This window comes from Acinonyx jubatus, chromosome B1, assembly GCF_027475565.1.
Source record: "Acinonyx jubatus isolate Ajub_Pintada_27869175 chromosome B1, VMU_Ajub_asm_v1.0, whole genome shotgun sequence".
NCBI classification, from domain to species: Eukaryota; Metazoa; Chordata; class Mammalia; order Carnivora; family Felidae; genus Acinonyx; species Acinonyx jubatus.
The window spans coordinates 60710163-60729946 of record NC_069382.1 but is presented as its reverse complement, the minus strand read 5'-3'; the positions used below and the strand labels follow the sequence as shown (position 1 = coordinate 60729946).

Below are 19784 nucleotides of genomic sequence, written 5' to 3'. Positions count from 1 at the left end.
AAACGTCAGGTTTCTACTTACTAGCCATCTTGAGATGATACTTGAGAAAGATACTCATCCTTTTAGTCTCCATTTCTAGATAGGAAATTGGAGATAATACTTAGGAATGTTGTAAGTGTATCAAATGAACTTGTATATTAAGTATTTGGCATAATGCCCTGTAAAAGCCAATAAACACTGATATATGATATCCAAATAGCAATTAGAATTATGACAATGATCAATAATAAAAATTATATACCTTTTTATTGGGTAATTGAACCATGATCAAGTTTTTGGGCAGCCTTATGAAGTTAAAATTCAGTACCAACAATTAAAAATACAGCTAATAATTATTTGTCAGAAACTTTTTTCTTTAAAGAGCCGATAGGAAATAATATGGACTTTGTAGACTGTGTAGTCTGTGTTGCAACAATTTTAATTTGCTGCTTTGGTGTGAAAGCATCCACAGACAGTACACGAATGAATGGACGTGGTTGTGTTTCAGTAACTGTTTAATTGCAAAAACAGCCTGAAAACTAGATTTGCCAGGCAGAATTTACCTAGTTTGTTAAGAAAGGGTAAAAGGGTTTGAAATCATGAAGTCCATCATTGTTTGTGGTTATTTTCCCTGAAATCACAGAGGGTGGAAATATTTAGCTCTTAATTTCTGTGGTAGACAGAATAATGTTCCTCATCCCCCAAAGATGTCCGTGTTCTAATCCCCAGAACTTGTGCACGTGTTACCTTATGTGGCAAAAGGAGCTGTGGTTAAATTAAAGATCTTGAAATGGAGAGATTATCCTAGATTATCTGGGTGGGCTTGACGTAATCGCAAGGGTGCTTACAAGACAGGAGCAGGAGATCAGAGAGGAGATGCTATACTGTTGGTTTTGAAGATGGAGGAAAGGGATATGAGCTGAGGAATGAGAGTGGCCTCCAGAAGATGGGCAAAACGCAAGGAAACAGATCATCACCTTCCTCTGGAAGGTCTGGTGCTGCTCACCCATTTTAGACGTCTAACCTTCATAGCTGACAGGGAGTGAATATGTGTCATTTAAGCCACTAAATTTACGATAATTTGCTACAGCAGCAATAGGAAACTAATACATTTGCTTTCTCTGTGTTTGTGTGTGTGTTTAACTAGGAGATGCTGACTATGTGATAATAGCTTTACAATAGAAAGAAACCCTGATTAAAAGGTAGTTGGGGGGAAAATGTTTTCTTATTAGAAAAGAGATCAAGTTCTGAATGAATAAGACAAGGGTCTATTTTACTCCTGGTTTCCTCCTGTCTTGATTCTGGAGACTCATCATTACATTTTTGGTACTTTTTTAATGTTTTGAATTGCTCCACATTAAATAGAAAATAAAACAAAAACAAACCAACAAAACAGAAACAAAATTCCAGGCATAGGAGCATATAGCAATATGTGCTCATGTCGTGTTTATTTGATTTATCCTATCCTGGAGTTTTGCGAAGTTATATAGTTGCAATTTATAGCTTTAGATATGGGATATTTAGAAAACAAAAGCACCTACAAATGTTACATAATTCTCCACTATAAATTCACAGAAAGTGTATTTGACCACAGCTATAGAGGACTCATGGGGGGAAGAAAGGTCATTTGAATCAGAAGGCTAGGGTCTGTATTCCATGCTGCCATTTTTCCCAGTGGCCTTTACTCCTTCCAGTATCTTGTGGGAAACCAACTGACAGTTCTTACCGAAGACAGGAAAAGCCGAAGGATGGCTGGGCCCAGGGAGTGCTAAATCTTACCTCACAGCTGCTCAGATTGCATCAGTGTCTTTCATTCGCTCGCTTTTAATGGTCACGCTGGCTAAATTTTATTTTTGCATTGAATGCTATCATTTTATTTTCTTGTCCTTTATGAATATATATGGCAACTCAGGATGACTTTACCCTTTAGCCACCGCCTGTATTTTCAATCAAAGTACCTCTACAGATGTTCATGTGAGGCTGCATATGGAAGCCTGGCAGGGGGCCAGGTAGGTAGATTAGGCTTGCTTGGGAGTTCCAGAAACACATAGTTATTCTTTCCACAGCCCAAAATGAGAATTCAATTTTATTTCTTTTGAATGAGACTCCTTAAGCTCTTGGTTTGCCTTGTGGGAAATCCATTAGTATTTCTGATGAGAGCTCATGGTTATTTGCTCTTTTTTGTTTTGTTTTGTTTTGTTTTGTTAAACTTAGATTAGTAACCTTAAAATCATAGAAATATAATCATGGAATGAGTAAGGTTTAAATGTTCGAATACTAAAATGCCTATAAAGTTTTAGTGTAAACACCTAAGAAAAATAAAGTACCAAAAAAGAGGGCAGTGTTTCAGCAGAAATCAGACTTTCTTACCGCTCCATACATTAGCTTTGCTTAGCTGTCCTGTTACCATTGTGTAGTTGAAGGATGTTTGGGGATTCTAAGTGTCTTCGGGGGTGCGAGGGAAGCAATTCTGTGACATTGATTCCTGGTGGCTGGAAATCTCCGTATTCTGCATTATTTAGATATAGATATTCATGGCTCAGGACGCATCATAAAAGAAAATAATAAACTGTGTGTCTCACTGTATCTTTAGGAATTCTACAAAAATATTTTTCGAGGTTTTCCCAGTGTCCCATGGACCCCTGTAATACCTTTCAGTGGCCTAGAAATGTTTTTTATTGAGGCAATGTCACTACATATGGAGGTCTCTAATGTGAATATCTCTATGATATTAAGGGCCAGATTTATGAGATCTCGGCATGTGAATTGGTCACGCTTTTGCTTGTGTGGAAGCATTTGGGTTAGACTGACTTCTGGAAAAGGACCACCCAATCTTTGCAGATGAACTAACAAGCTGCTACCAATTCCAGGAGGAAAAGTCACTAAGACCTTAATGAAGGAGAATTGTTTGCATCACTTGGGAATATGTCAGCTGCAAAACTTTTGCCTAATTTGACTTTTCCAGAGTCAGTCCGATTCCATTAGTAATTTGATAAAAAGCGGGAGCCAGTTGGCTCCAAACCAGGTGTCAGTATGCCCCCAGCCCACAAGCGCACTGCCACTCTGTGTGGTGTTGCTCTGTTCTGTAAAACAGATGTTATGATTCACTCCAGACATCCTGCATTTCATTAGGGAGTGAAATAGTCACTTAGTTATCTCATTCACTTACTTTTCAATGGACTGAACATGTGTGGTCTGTAAATTCTAATCCCATTTTAACTTTTACTTACAGGATATGCTTTAGAATGCCATCACCCCACCCCCACCCCCATCCCCACCCCCCCCATCGTTCTTACAATTTTCACTTCTTCACAGTAAGTTTTTCTGGTCTTTTTAGATGAATGACTCTAAATCACATTCAAAAGAGATAGTTATTCAACATGCAATGGTTTTCAGATGTTGTCATTTTCCTGAAACAGTGTTGTTGTTGTTTTTTTCTTGAAATAACCCTAGTCTTATAATTCAGAAGCTTGGTTTCATATTTAATCCGCAGAAATTCTAAGTGAGGATAAGCCAATTTTCTCCTGTTGGTTTCTTAACAGTTACAAACTGACACTGAGACTGTGTATATGTCACAAAAGTCCTAGAAGCTGACTGAGTACCGTCTCATGAGATGCAGAAAACCTGAAGGGTTGGCCTTCTCCTTTTACAGCATTTCCGTCCTTGGGGTTGGCCATAAACATGGAATCGGTAGACAGGTAAACGAATGGACGTCCAGCCGACCATCCATTCAGAGTCTTCTATATCACTCATACACTGCATCTACTCTACTCCATTCTCTGCCACTGGATTGCAGAAAATCCCAGAATTCCCAGAAGGGGAAAACTTCAGTGATCACCCTGCTTTGAATGTTGTACTTCATGATAAATACACTCTGCTAAAGTCTCCTTGTTCACTGTATCTTTCTGCACTGTTTTTTGTTGGTTTGTTTCCAGTAAGACTCTTTGTGCTGTATTTAATCTTTTTCACACTATCCAGTGTCTTGGTAGAATGCAGCAAACAATCCTTTTTACCCATTATAATTATAATACATAATGACTCTCTGAGGCTCCTTGGTTATAACATTTTAATTTATGCTTTTAAGTAGGATGCGGCGGAATATACAACAGCAGAGATCAGACCTCTTTCTTTTCTTTTGTTTCTTCTTTTAAGTAGCTTCCATTGCTTTCTCCTCCTCCCTAATTAATATAAATTGCTTCTTTCGTTTCTTCCCTTACTCCTCCAAAGTCAGTGATAGTAGACGGCAGCGCGTTAAGGGATAGATAACTGTGGTCAGCACCAAAGGAAAACCATTCTTAATTCTTAGTCGATTTTTTCTTTCAAAATTACAAAACTGATGGTTTTAATTAAACTTAGAATTGTGACAGTTTCACCATATTGCATTAAATACGTGTCTGTAAAAAGTTTTGTGCAAATATTTTAAGCTGCAGAGACCACAACAACATTAGTGAATTTTTTGAGTACATGTTCTCTTTCTTTGGTGTTGTTTCCCTTATTATTTTGTTTTAGCTTTGCTCCATAGACTTTAGTGGAAGCTATAGTTTATTTCTTGAAGGCATGATGGTTTTCTCAGGGAAAGGAAAAAGCCTTAATTGGCGATGGCAAATAACCTAGAATTCCTGGAATTATTAATAGTTTGGACATTACTATTTTCAGTCTGTCTCGATTACACGTTCCTTTGTGATGTTTAATATGTGTTATACATTTAATGAATTTTCATTTTAAGAATTTGCTTCTGTACTTTGTTAAAGCATGGAAGTGAGGCTGCTGGCTGGCTGATGAACTCACAAGTGTAGGTAGTGTGCTACATGAGGGCGAGTCTTTCGCTAACACTGGTTTCTGGCCCAGTGAGTAGAGTTTGATAGTAATTCTTGCTACAAGTATAAAAAAATAATTAATTGGTCAGACTCATACATAAAAATTACTATGCAGGAAAATTAAAATAATTTTTAAAGGCATACTAAACTTGGCAAGACTCTAAATATTAAAATAAGTATACCATCTATCTTAAAAGTAAATTAACAATAATGTAGCCTAAAATCATATTAGGACTCTCTAATAATATGAGTTTGTAGGATCTAAATAAAGAAGTATATAGTGAAAATTCCCTTTTAGTTATCCTATTAAGATTTACTGTGCTTAATTTTTGTGAAGATATAACAATAACTATAAGAGGTTTTCTGCTTAAGTGTCCCAAGGTACTTGTACACAAAGTACATCCAAGGTAGTATATGATGTTCAATAGTTTATGATCATCAAAACCAGAGGATTCAACTTTTTAAAAAAAAATAAAAATGTTAAAATTCAATTTTTGTTTTCTGATGCATTCAGTGTAAACTTAGAATTATATTCAGAATAAAATGTCACTTTGTGATTGCAATTTGTCTATATTTTGGAGTAGATTGTCATAGTAGATTTAGTTGAAATAGTTGAATAGTAGAATTTCACCTGGAGTTATTGCATTGTTTTCCTCCTTATGTTTTTGCAGAGATTTTACATCCTGTTGATTTCACACTCTTTCAGTAATGCTCCACATGGATTTATTTATTTATATGTCCCGAGCATGTTTTATTGATCTGTATTTCTGCTCCAAAGGAAAGAACCCATTTTGAGTGATATGTGATTTTTTATTTTTCTTTTCCTTTCTTCTTCTTCTTTCTTTTTTTGTTTTTAACCAGGCCTTTAGTGAGTTTGAGATTGAGCAGCATCAGGAGTGTGCTTATGATCACTTGGAAGTATTTGATGGAGAAACAGAAAAATCACCAATTCTTGGACGACTATGTGGCAGCAAGATACCAGAGCCCCTTGTGGCCACCGGAAATAAAATGTTTGTTCGGTTTATTTCTGATGCATCTGTTCAAAGAAAAGGCTTTCAAGCCACACATTCTACAGGTCAGCAAATCAGGGCCATGTTTCTCTTTCTTAAGATCTAGGTTTCTCTTCCGGGAATGAATGCAGTGGATCCTATACCAGGAACATTAACGAATCTCTGAGGACAGTAGAAGAAATCTCACTGGAGCATTTTGTAAAATATTTGAGAGCAATGTTGCATCCTACCTATATGTCTTTGTAGTTGTTGAACATTAAAAGGAAATGCAATAATTTGATCTCATTCATGTTCAATGCAGTATGACCAGGTAGAATTATCTCTAAATATTTGTATAATATGTTCCATATTCACTTTGGCAGTTTGATTTATATGTTCTGTTTAACAGTTAAAAGTCTATATCTTAGTATTCAAGAATTATGTTTATCTAACATCCTACCTGGTTACCTAGATTTTGAATTAATATATTTTTATAAATCTCACTTTTGAGATTTATCTCTCTGTTTTACAGAGCCTCATTTGTTTTTCCCTTTATTTGGTATGCAACACAATCTTTTTCCTAATCCTAATCCCTAATTTGACTTTGTAATGAAAATCTTCAAGAAATAAGATATAATTTAGAAAAATATGGAAAATTTTAGACAAAATGTAGAATAACATTTTTTATAACTTGGAGCCAGCCTAATAATATATTTCATAAATGTCTAGGAAATGTCCTTTTTTTTCATTCAGTTAAAAATAAAAAATCAGTTGATTGTAGTTTCCTAAAGTCATTTAGCTTATAGTGCCACCTAGTGGCACTCATGATGCATAAACCGTTTAGACACCGCCTGGTAGAAATCTATCTTGGTGTAAAACGCACTAGAAATAGTATACATATTTTACCAGGAAACATTTTGAGTGTAGTAATTTTCATCATGGTTTCCTGATTTTTTGTTTGAATTTTTTAAATTTTATGTGAGAAATCAGAATTTTAATTATTCCATTATCCAATATTACTTTCCAGTTTAATACATTTTGTTATGAGCATTAGATTTAAATTGAAGTCTATATGTGAGAAAGTGAATATTGTCCAGGGCGCCTGGGTGGCTCAGTTAGTTGAGCATCCGACTTCGGCTTAGGTCATGATCTCACAGTCCGTGAGTTCGAGCCCCGAGTCGGGCTCTATGCTGACAGCTCAGAGCCTGGAGCCTACTTCAGATTCTGTGTCTCCCTCTCCCTCTGCCTCTTCCCCACTCGTGCTCTGTATCTCTCTGTCTTTCAAAAATAAACATGAAAAAACATTTAAAAAAAAGTGAATATTGTCAAAATATTGATCATACTAGGAATTGTTAGACTCGTTGATAATTCAAATTAATTGTTTCTCAGGATTAGTATAAATATTTATATTTAAAATTATTTATATATTTATATATATATATTATATATATTATGTTTGAGAAAAAGTTTTTCATGGACTATAGACATTTCGTACTGATTTTCCACCGATTTGACATGTACTCTTTAAATATTTTCCTGATAACTTGTTATGCATTGAAGGGGTGGAATGATTGGAATCCCATTACTTCATCAATACTTTTCTGATAGCACAGAGTTTATGGCATATATATACTTACTTTAATATCCTGAGTATCATAAGTTCCAAGAAAGCAGTATAAAAATATGCTGTCAAAGTTCTTGAAATATCTGACTATATAATATTTTTAATTTTCCTGTCTATGAATTCCTCTTTCTTACGTTAGTAAAAACTTACTTTTATAGTATCTCATGCTATCTCTTCTTACCTTTGGTTAAGTAGAAGGATTAAGACTTATATCATGTTCTGGTATGTTGATACATTTGGGGTTTGGGTCTAATGATGCCATTACCTAGCTGGGAACGTTGGAAAGGATCATTTCTTTGGATCTGTTTCTTTATCTGTAAACTACTATTTAAGGTTTCTTATAGCTGTAAAACTCCACAACTTGTTAATTTTGCATGGCCTCTGCTCATGAACCCTATTTGCAGTGTTTATATAACCCTTAAGAACCCATTGTTAGGATCTAATTTCTCAATGAGATCACATATTGAGATCTAATGGTCTATATAGCATGCATTTGGCATTTAGGCACACACATGCACTTAATATATACACTTTACGTATACTGAATCCTCAAAAGACTATACGATGTGTTATTCTCATTTTTCAGATAAAGACTATATGATGTGTTATTATTCTCATTTTTCAGATAAAGACTATATGATGTATTATTATCCTCATTTTTCAGATAAAGAAATTTTAGAAATCTCTAAAAATTAATTAATCATTCAAATTCTCATTTTTCAGATAAAGAAATTGATTAATTATTTTTTAGAGATTTCTAAAATTATGTCAAAGCCTGAATTTAATCTTTATACTACCTATCTCCAAAGCTCACATACTTTCCACCACAGTATATTTTCTCTTAACGTAAAAGTTTCAGATTAGGAAGAAAAAGGATACCAAACTGGTCTGTTATTGAAGCAATGGTAGAGATTGAATTTTTCCTTATGTAAGTTTTAAAAAAACCCTCTGTTTAAAGTATGTAACTGGCTAGGCCTATTTTATTGCCCTGTTCTGTTCACATTTATTCAAATACCCAATTGAGCAACGGGAGTCCTATTTTCATTAGGTGAAAACGTACCCTGGATATCTTTTAATCTGGCCCTGTCATCTCACAGTTAAGGATTCTGAACAAAAACTTAAATGCCTGAAGTAGAACAAAAAAAATAATAGTTGGTATTAGAATCCTGGCTTCTTAACTCGGGCTCATTTGCTGTTATCAAAATTTTTCATATTATCTGTTTGTATTTTTTTTTCTTTATGCATAAATTTTTGCTCTCCCTTAACCAGGCATCTTTCCTGGGTAGATTTGTTTTATACTGTTACTTTCTAGTAGCCATACATGTTGAAATCCTCTGAGGTGCTGCCTCCTATTTATGTCTCCTAAAGCTTTCTCTTTAATAAGTTAATTTATCCCATAGTCTTTCATCACATATTTATTTGACACCTGCTTTGGATAGACTGTAAGGTATTGGTAATTTATAGCAAAAAATTTAGCAATTTGTGGGAGTTGATAAGGAAATAGAAGGAATCCCTGCCTGTTGACAGCTTACAGTCTGGCAAGTTAAACTTCTGATTTTCAGATGTTTCTCTACTTAGGATTTTTCAGTCAATTTCTACTGACAAGACAGCCAAGTCCAGTACTACCTCAGTCAATTTTTTCTACATGTATAAACTCTTATTCATTATTTAACTGCTTCTAGAATATCTGTAACTCTTATTGATGGGCCCTGAAATACACCTTTTAATTTGCTTGAGTAAATTTTTATATATTTCTGTATAAAATTTGAGTTTTATCCACAAGTTTCTAATACCATGAATTTTGAAGCCAGCCGATGAGAAATATTGCTCTAATATGGTTTTATGGCTACTTTTTTTCACAAGTAATGCTATGTAAAAAAAATCCACGAGTAATGGACTTTATTGGGAAGAGTCCTTTTCATTCTCTGATAGTGTCCAAATTCTAAGCCTAAATATATTTTAATCAGGTAACAAATGGTATTCCACTACCCTTAAATAAACTTATGAAAGGAAACAAATCCTCCGGTTAAAAAAAAAAAATATATATATATATATATATATATATATATATCCTGTGTATTCTCTCAGAGGATATGGCTATCATATAGAAAAAGGGGGAAATGTGAAGAGAAAATAATATTTTAAAACATGGTCAATCTGGGGCGCCCTGGGTGGCCCGGTCGGTTAAGTATCCAACTTAGGCTCAGGTCATGATCTTGCAGTTCACAGGTGTGAGCCCTGCATCGGGCTCTGTGCTGACAAGTCAGAGCCTGGAGCCTGCTTTGGATTCTGTGTCTCCCTCTCTCTCTGCCCCTTCCCCACTCACGCTCTGTCTCTCTGTCTCTCTCTCTGTCTCTGTCTCTGTCTCTCAAAAATAAATAAACATTAAAAAAAAAAAAAACAGTCAGGGAGGCAAACCATAGGAGAGTCTTAACTACAGAAAAGGAACTGATGGTTGATGGAAGGGAGGTGGGTGGGGGGTTGGGCAAAATGGGTGATTGGCATTAAGGAGGGCACTGTGATGAGTGCTGGGTATTGTATGTAAGTGACGAATCACTAAATTCCACTCCTGAAACTAATATTACACTATATGTTAACCAACTAGAATTTAAATAAAAACTTGAAATATTAAGAAAATAAATGAATAAAATAAAACATGGCCCATCTGGTAGGACTTCTTTCCTGTAGCATACAACATCATACTATTTATCAATGACATTAAAAAAAAATAATACATTATTAAACTTCTTAGCAAGGAAATTATTTTGATCTAACTCAATTAAATTAGAATGTCCACTAAAGGCATTTGTAGGTCAAGTTACAGGACCTCTTTGGGAATTTAATATTTTATCAGGAAACAAACAATCATGTCTTTCCAAATTAAAAGGAAAGTTACCCTCAGGCTTCTCTTCCCTTCTTGTCACCTATCTTATGCAGCTTTATTTTCATTTTCCAGAATTCTGTAGAAGATGTTCTGGCAGCTTATAAAGTACATTCAAACAATTGATTTAAAAACAATATTGCTGACATGCTACACTACTTTTATATTGTTCCAACTTAGTAAATGAACAGAATATTTGCAGGGAGTGTATTTACCTAAAAAACCTCCTTTATAGGGACCATATTAAATGATACATGAACTAAATTTTGAAGAATTGCCACAAGGATTCTCAAAGACGCTTGTAAGCAATTGCCCTCATTCTGCCTGTTATTTTCTGCGTATGGAATTTCTCTCAGGGCATATTAAAATCACACCTCTTCTGCATATAATATTCAAATGTTTGTTCTTAAAAATTTTATTCTGTGGACTAAATTCTGTCTCTGTCTCTGTCTCTTTTTCACTGTTGGATCATTAATTCCAGATTTATTAGTTTGAGCAGTGATCCATAGGAATGCAGTTGTGCTCTGAAACGGATAAACGAAAGCCAGTGAACTTCCTGAAACATTTTTAGTCACCCTTAAATGTAATTTATTTATTTTGAATATTGCCGTTTTCTAGAAATTTTCAATAAAACCCAGTTATAACCCTTCACTGTCATTTTCAGATTCACAAATGTTTCATGAAATCCCCTTTCCATTTTTGTTTAATTTTTTTAAATGTTTATTTTTGAGACACACACACACTCACACACACACACACACAGAGCCTGAGTGGTTTCATGAAATCTCCCTTTCCATTTTTGTTTAATTTTTTTAAATGTTTATTTTCAAGAGAGAGACACACACACACATACAGAGCCTGAGCGGGGAAGGGCATAGAGAGAAGGAGACACAGAATCTGAAGCAGGGTCCAGGCTCTGAGCCGTCAGCACAGAGCCCCACACGGGGTTTGAACTCACAAACTGCGAGGTCATGACCTGAGCCGAAGCCAGAGGTTCAACTGACTGAGCCACCCAGGAGCCCCTCCTTTTCCATTTTGTTCCACTAGTTCATTTCCTCCTTGATTTTTGTTGGAAGTTGGGACTGGCAAAGAATTGTATCTTCTGGATCCCGGTCTTTGTCTTGCTACTTTGTTTGTACAAGGCAGGCACACTGAAACTAAAGCCTTCTTCCCAACACACAGTCTGTGCCTTCAGCTCTTCCTGGCTGTGGGATAAAAGTTTTTTAAAAAGTTGAAACCAAAACAAATCCGGCAATTATATCAAACTTTGAGAACAGGTAGAATTCTAAAAAACCTCTAAATGAGATTACACTGGTTTATACACTTACATATTACATTTGGAAATATTTTTCACAAAATATTTTCCCGGGCTTCAAAAATATAAGTCTTCCATTATGATAGCAGATTAATAGTGTTTTCAGTTGTTTTTTTCATTTTTTTCTGGCTTTTCATTTCATACCTGAATGGATCCCTAGCAGCACAGATGATGGCATTTCAATGTTCTCACTGGAAAATTATGGCAGAAATGGTGGTAGCTTCCACTAAGACAGCCTTTCCTATGTGCCAGTGCCAGTTACCTTCCAAGCATTTTACACATATTAAACCATTCACTCTTCATCTAGACCCCGGGGTGGGGCTACTGTGTATGATGCTTGTCTTAGAAATGAAGTGTGAGATACAGTCCCACAGTGGATGAAGGGCAGAGCCCAGATTTGGACCCAGGTAGTTTGGCTGCGGGGTTCTGTCACAGGGGAAGGACCGTAATTTTTGGACCTAGAAGAGCGCCCTGCCCTGGTAGGAAGGGTAGGATGTTAGGTTCGCAGTCTGTAGGACTCAAGAGACAATATTTAAGAGATGAGTCCAGCTTTCAGCTTTTTACATGGGCAATAGTAGCACCCATATCGAGTGATTGTGCAGGATGCCCCATCTGCCACCGGGAACATAGAGGGACATTGACATTCACCATGGAGCACAGCCTAGGGGGCAGTCATTCTCGTGGTTGGAACTCCAGTTGGATATCAGCCACACACACGAATCTAAATGTCTTTGTGCCTACATATATTTAGACACATCTGAACGGTGGTTCCATCCTGGAGATTCAGAAATATTTTGTTATTGAAAGTCACCAAATCACAGTGTGGGTAAACTGTACACAGACCTGAAAACTCCAGCTAAGTGTTTGTAATTGCTCAATCCATCCTCACAGGGTGCTGCTGAGGATGGTTTGGTCGCATGATCATGACAATGTCACAGTTGTGGTTTGATAGCCAGTGTCCTGCTTGTCCACATCTTTTCATCTTGGGCTTTCATTTCTGTCCCCTCCCAACTTACTCCAGTTTTCCTGAGATTTTCCCGGTCTTAGCACTGAAATTGTGGCTTCCCAGGGATCTCTCAGTGCTTGACAAACAGAGATAGAGAGAAACTCTACTTGTTTCTGACATGTTTATATCCCTTTCTTTATCTCCTTTACCCCCGACTCTCTGCCATAATAATACATATAATGCCTAGTTATTAGGGATAATAACCTATATAGGCCCTAGTTATTAGGAGGTTTGGGGGCGAAGATTACAAAGTCTCTGAGAAAAAAAATTTTTTAAGTGTTATATCTAAATTACACTGGCTATAAATTTTTATGCATACTTATCTATTTGGTGTATTTACCTCTAATGACAAAAGCAACAACTGGTAATCCATAAGTTTATTGATATCTCTCTGGAAAAGAAGCTGTGAAAAGAGCATTTAAATTTTTCATTTATTACAAACACAAATATACTTAGTAGCTTCTGGAACTACAAAGGTAACTGCAATTAAGGATGTGTGTATGTTTTTCCCAACCCAGTTAGGTGAATATTTCTACCCAAGTCAAACTGTTCTATATATTGTATGTAGAGTTCTATATCATGCACACACACATAGAAATTTTATACATTTTGTTGATATTTTTAAAGCTTATTTATTTTTGAGAGAGAGAGAGAGACAGAGAGAGTGGGGGGTGGGGAAGGGCAGAGAGAGAGGGAGAGAGAATCCCAAGCAGGCTCCGCACTGCCAGCAGGGAGCCCGATGTGGGGCTTGAACTCACAGACTGCAAAACCATGACTGGAGCCAAAACCAAGAGTCCGACGCTTAACCGACTGAGCTACCCAGGTGTCTTATATTTTGTTGATTTTTAAATTCTTTCTTATTCGTTTGGATTCTGGGTTCTTAATCAATTAAGATTAAGCTTGAATGAAGATAATGATCTTTTTTCTATTAGAACTAGTTATTTGGAACTAAAAACAGTATCGTGTGTAACAAAAATATTTATTCAGAGTTACTAGACGCTAGGCACTGTTTTTAATTTTTTTTTCAACATGTATTTATTTTTGCGACAGAGAGAGACAGAGCATGAACGGGGGAGGGGCAGAGAGAGAGGGAGACACAGAATCGGAAGCAGGCTCCAGGCTCTGAGCCATCAGCCCAGAGCCCGACGGGGGGCTCGAACTCACGGACCGCGATCAGAGCCCGACGCGGGGCTTGAACTCACGGACCGCGAGATCGTGACCTGGCTGAAGTCGGACGCTTAACCGACTGCGCCACCCAGGCGCCCCAGCTAGGCACTGTTTTAAGTGATTTTCATGTATTCATTAAATCCTCAAAGCCCGCTAAGATTGCTACTGTTGTTATATTGTTATCACCTGCATTTTGCCCTATGGATCAGAGAAATGGCATCACTCATATAAAGTTAACTGAGCTAGTGGGTGTTGGAGGTGGTATTCCAACCCAGCAGTCTGCGTGCAGTGCCCGTGTCAGTACCTGTTGCACAGACCCCACAATTATGGGACACACATCCGGTGATGAAAATGAATTCAGAAAGTAGAGAAGGGTTAGACTACATCAAATCTGAAAGGGGACTTGTGACACCTCACTGGATTGATTTCATTTTTCTTTTCCGGGCAGAGTGTGGCGGCCGACTGAAAGCGGAACCAAAACCCAAAGATCTATACTCGCATGCTCAGTTTGGTGATAACAACTACCCAGGACAGGTCGACTGTGAATGGCTGGTAGTGTCAGAGCGTGGCTTTCGCCTGGAGTTATCCTTCCCGATTTTCGAGGTGGAGGAAGAAGCGGACTGTGGCTATGACTATGTTGAGCTCTTTGATGGTCTCGATTCGACAGCGGTGGGGCTTGGTCGATTCTGTGGATCAGGGGTAAATACAGTAGCAGCAGGAAACCATAGCCAGATTAAAAAAAAAAAAAAAAAAAGCTCAATGATTGGTGATTGCTATGTGTGCATATACAAATTGACAATATTTTTACAAAAAAAAAAAGGTTACACTGTATTGTTATTGGCTTGACAAATTATACTATGCCTCTTCTCCCTCACCTCTTTCTCTATCTCTATTGAATTTTCTCAATAATCTCACGCAAGAGGGATGAATTTGGTAGCTCTAATTTGCTGTTAGTGTCCACATTCTAACTTTTTTATTCATGTTCTTCTTGTGTAATAAATATTTCAACCTTGAAGAATCTAAAGGCAATACATTTAAACACGCACCTTTGACAATTGGGTCAACTTCCTAAATTAAAGCATAAAGGCAAAGTAATATGCACACAACCCATGTTGACATTCCCCTCTCAAAGAATACACCTGCTGAGTGGTGGGGTCCACCAGTGCTGTGCGGACTCAGTCAGTGCTACCAGAATGCTGTTCCACTGCAGCGTGTCACTTGTGCATGGGACAGAATGCCAGCGTACAGGTCACAGAGCGTTGCCACAAGAAATAAGAAAAAGGAAAGCTTAAGATAAATATCAAGTGGTCTTCTGAAGACTTATTTTGTTCAGAAGACATTAGGCCCCCCCGCCCCCGCTCTTTTTTTGTCTATCAGTGTCTATTGCTTAAATAATACTGAACATGAATACTCTTGAACTCCTGTCCAAATACCAGCTGCAGTGAAACAAAAAAGATTCTTGGTGTTTAGATTATTGAAACAGGAAGGGAGGGATGATTTGGATTCTGGAACTGTCTCTGCCTCAGAACACCTTCTGAAACAAACTTGATAGCTCTTTATGCTCTTTGAACCTCACTTTATTTATTTCTAAATCAAAGGAACTGGGCTTAAAATTTTGGGGGGAGAAAAAAAAAACGACACACCAACTTGAAAACACACTTCTGTTCCAAGCCCAGCGACATCACTACCTATAACTATGATCTTGAGCATGTCATTTGCTTCTCTGAAACTCACATTTGCTTATCTGTAAAATGAAGAAGCCACACGTATTCACTATTCCAGGTTGTTGAGAGGATTAAGTCATATATACCCCACTCCCCCCCATCCCAAATATGAATCTCAATGAAGAAGAAAATGACTCCTTCTGTTTGTTTATTTGCCTGTATGTTTCTTTTTGTCTTTAGCCACCAGAAGAAATCTACTCCATTGGGGATGCGGTTTTAATTCATTTTCACACTGATGACACAATCAACAAGAAAGGATTTCATATAAGGTACAAAAGTATTAGATATCCAGACACCATGCATACCAAAAAATAACACCAAAACCTCCATCAGAACATCAAGGAATGTGCGGAATGGAGAGAAGACGTATTTTTTTTTAAATGAAGATATTAGCACAAATGTTTTATATAACGAGTGTGAACAGAAGAAAACTGTAAGACCAGAATTATCTCTGTACTACAAGAGAAGTTTTCACCTAACTCTGATCAGCATTACCAGGAGATTGGAGCTCCATGCTTGATGGTATAAATCGAAATAAAGCTGGCGGAAGGGCGTCATGTTACTTCAAGGAAGACTCCACAAGCTTTTGTTGACAGCTTGATGCAGATGCCTTGCAATTCAAGCAGTTCAGTTCAGGGTCTGTGACCTTGCAAAGTGTTCTTTTTGACAATTCTTCAACATTTGGGAGAAATAAAATGGTCTTGCAGGTCATATACAGAAAAACCCTCTTCCTGCGTCTGAGGATAATTGCTTTGGCTTTGTATCTTGGATGCAGATCCGTATAGGATGTTGGGAAATGGGAGTCTTTTGAGGGTGCTTTGTACTTTAATTGTGGGTGTGTCCGATGTTTGGAAACTGGAATACTTCAGCTTAGTCACTTTCCTTGCAGGCCAGATTCACCTCTTTGAGACGCAAATGATCTTGTGACCACTTCATTTTACTGGCATTTTGACAAGTTGGAAATGTCAGTAGTGTCCATTATTGCAATTAATCTCTAGACATCATTTATTTAAATGCTGGAAAATGCCCATCTGATTGGTAAACTCAGTTCTTTCAGTGAAAGTGCTGCCTTTTCACACCAAACTTAAGAAACGCTGTGATGTCTTAGAACTGCGTGAGAGAACTCCCAACAGGTGTGAACAGAATTCTTCTAGTGACTGCCTGGATGGTCCATTCTCAAGTCACCAGAGCTGCTATCGTCTTTTCTGTTGTTGTCAACCTGTCGTAGCTGTTATTGCTGACGTTGTCATGGTTAATGTTGTATTTAAAAAAAAAAAAGAAAGAAAGAAAGAAACGAAATGTAAGTAGGCCATGTAGTCATTGAAAGATTTCTTTCTTTCTCTCTCTCTCATTCTCTCTCTCTCTTTCTTCTTGGGATTCAGTTGAAAAAGGATTTGTTTCCGAAAGACTTTCTATGGTGCTATTCCATAAACGTTTTTTTTTTTTTAAACAAAATTTTTGACCTTTGAGCCAACCACCTGTAGACTATGAATGTCTCCCTATGTCTGTCTGGTGGCATTTGAAGACTAAAGACTTGTCAAACGTATCAAGAGTATATCATTGCAAGGGCAGCACTTGTCCTGTGGAACAACTACTTATAATGCCTTAGAATTCTTGCACATGATCAAACAGATCCTCCTAGAGACACACATTTCAAAAGGTTGAACTTAATAATGTATGTGAATTAGCAACTCCATGAGGAAAACCCATTTCCGTGACTGAGAACATCGGGTATAAATACAGTGTCTTGCTTTTGTTGTAGAAAATGAATTTTCTGCTTTAAAGCCATGCGTGTTTTTAATATTGTGTGTGTATATGTGAGGTTGTCTGGGTGAGCAGAGCTATAAGAAGGTGAAACGTAGTGGGGGATGGAAAAGTTAGAATTTATGTGCCAAGTTCTACTTAGAATCCTGTCTGAAGTAGCACCTTTCTTAGGAGATTTCATGGACAATTAATAGGAACTTCTAATTATTATCAACCCCATTATAAAAATGGCTTTTTCCTTTACAGAAACTCTGTTTTGATATGTTTTGATGTTGACGTAGATTACTACGTGAAATACCTTAGTTTCTGTTACCTGTCCATGAACATTTGACATTCAATAAAATTGGGTATTTCTCTTCATTTTTACAAATTAAACTATACACACAGGTGTAGCTTGTTTCTTTTCTTTGTCATTGCCCTGAAAAATATTTTCTTGCATTTGAATTATACTATGTAAATACATTCTTAAAACCAATCTTTGGTTCTTATTGAACATTACTTTGGGAATGTGTCACTTTTGCCTGCAATATAATGAGCTTTCTAGTGGAGCTGATTTATTCCAGTAACTTCTTCCATATTTTTTCACTAATCTGCAATTAGCCAAAATATATCAGGAGTGAGCAAAAAGGAGGAAAAAGTTATGAACACCTAACGTCTACACTATGCCTGGCCCGGTGCTAGGCACATGACACTAGCTTTTTTTTTTTTTTTTCTGTTTGAGGATTGTGGTGATGTTCTCATTTTGTAATTCAGGACTGGAGGCTCATAGAAGGTATGTAACATTCCCAGGGTCACAGTGTAAAGTGAGATGTTGAAAGCCAGCTTGTCTGATATAAAAATCTGTGCTTGTTCTACGAAATGTAGTCGAATCGATCTGGACATGTATAAATAGTGGACAGTGTTTTTATGATGAAACTTTTCCACGTAAAGTACACTTTAGGGGTGAATTACAGTAAAACTTGCAGGATAAATATATTGTTCTTTTCAGGAACAGCATGACAATTCAAATATCAGCTGTAGATATCTTTAAGAACCACAATTAGTGCTAGAAATTAAAGAAACAAAACCTGCTCTATAGCTCAGAGTTAGTAACCATGGACTTTTGTTAAAGTAAATATATTAAACTATTTTATCTGGCGTGATAGGGGAAATGTAGTGTTCTACATTAAGAAATATTTTGGGTATTACCATTGACATCATATTAGGCCACAACGAGCTGCATTCAATAAAACTGAGAAGTGAAAGTGAAAAGGTATTTGGAGATGTCACAATTTCAAGTCTTCAATGTGAACATTAATTTTTAACGTACCTTATGTCAGATATCAATTCGTTGCATACTATTTTTATATTAATTCAGTTTGGGCTTAAATATGTTGTTAATTGCAAGTACAAACAACTTTGTTGTCATTTTGTTAATTATTGTTAGCTACTGTTTCAAGCGTTTTATTAAATTAATTTTGTAAATTATTTTCAACCCCTACATCAGTATATTGGTTGTGCTCTCTATTTGCCAAAGTTCTAACTCCTATACAATCCTCACTGGCTATCCACAGAAAAAAACTGCTCCTACTTCCTATGATTTTATTAAATTATTTTTCAAGTCAACTTGAATATTAATCTAGTCTATTTATGAGGTCATGACAGCATAATTTCACAAAACAACATTTTTTGAAAGTATGCGAGAACAAACAATATTTCCAAAGTCTCCAAATGTCCCCTTCTTGTATTGGCTGGCTTTTTGCTATCCAGGCCTAATTTTAATGTATCACAGTATCAGATTCAAATGCTGTCCAGTTTTGTTTTTAGAGTTCTTAGTCTCTCATATTTGGTTTCTATTATTACTATATATTTTCAGGGTAAGCCTCAAATACTAAATTTTGTTCTCCCATAGAGAAAATTTCTAAAAGCATCTAATGACTAATTATTATTCTTCAGAAGTAAATGTAAACATCTTATTCAATGTTACTTTGAATTCAAGTAAATGTTACTTGAATGTTACTCAAGCTCATTCAAGTAAATGTTACTTTTTAAAAGTAAACTGTAGCCATGTGTGACATTTAAACCTAACTTAGGGCAGTTATCAAAATGTTTGGAAATTGTGTTTAGTGACAATGGGAATGAAACTTGCTTTTTGGAAAACCTTTAATACCACTTGTGAAATCTGGCACGGGAGGAAGAAAGCAGGAACAATAATTACCTCGTAAAGATTTATAACTTGAAGGAATACCTTCTATTTAATAAGTTAGGTAAAATGAGCATATCAAAAAGAAAAAAAAAAAAGTTGGCCTGCGAATGAATTAAAGCTTTTTATGCTTCAATGCATAGTAAATGGTTGCCAATGAATAGTTAGCTGTTAGTCTTTAGTGTTACTGTTATAAAATTAAGACATATTGCCATTAGCTTAGGAAATAATTGACTCAATGCACAGATCTAATACATTTTGAGATGTTATTATTAGTCTTCAAGCTTTCATTTGACATCAACTGGTTTCATGGCTCTCCTTTCAGCCCACCCCCAG

The 19784-nt window shown here is 36.4% G+C and overlaps 1 protein-coding gene and 1 non-coding gene across 7 annotated transcripts in view; both read left to right on the top strand.

The window, feature by feature from the left end:
• TLL1 (tolloid like 1) overlaps positions 1–17655 on the top strand; it is a 211956-nt gene extending 194301 nt beyond the window's left edge. For all 6 annotated transcript variants that reach the window (XM_053216743.1, XM_015076828.3, XM_027068568.2 and 3 more), the window contains 3 exons: positions 5658–5871; positions 14227–14477; positions 15683–17655. In XM_053216743.1, coding sequence (XP_053072718.1) covers positions 5658–5871; positions 14227–14477; positions 15683–15817 — 600 coding nt within the window. In that variant the 3' untranslated portion in view covers positions 15818–17655. The remainder of the gene's footprint in view (positions 1–5657; positions 5872–14226; positions 14478–15682) is intronic.
• Positions 4714–4861, top strand: LOC113603191 (small nucleolar RNA SNORA62/SNORA6 family). The gene has a single exon (XR_003424732.1). It is a non-coding gene; the product is annotated as a small nucleolar RNA SNORA62/SNORA6 family (small nucleolar RNA).
• Positions 17656–19784: the final 2129 nt, after the last annotated feature.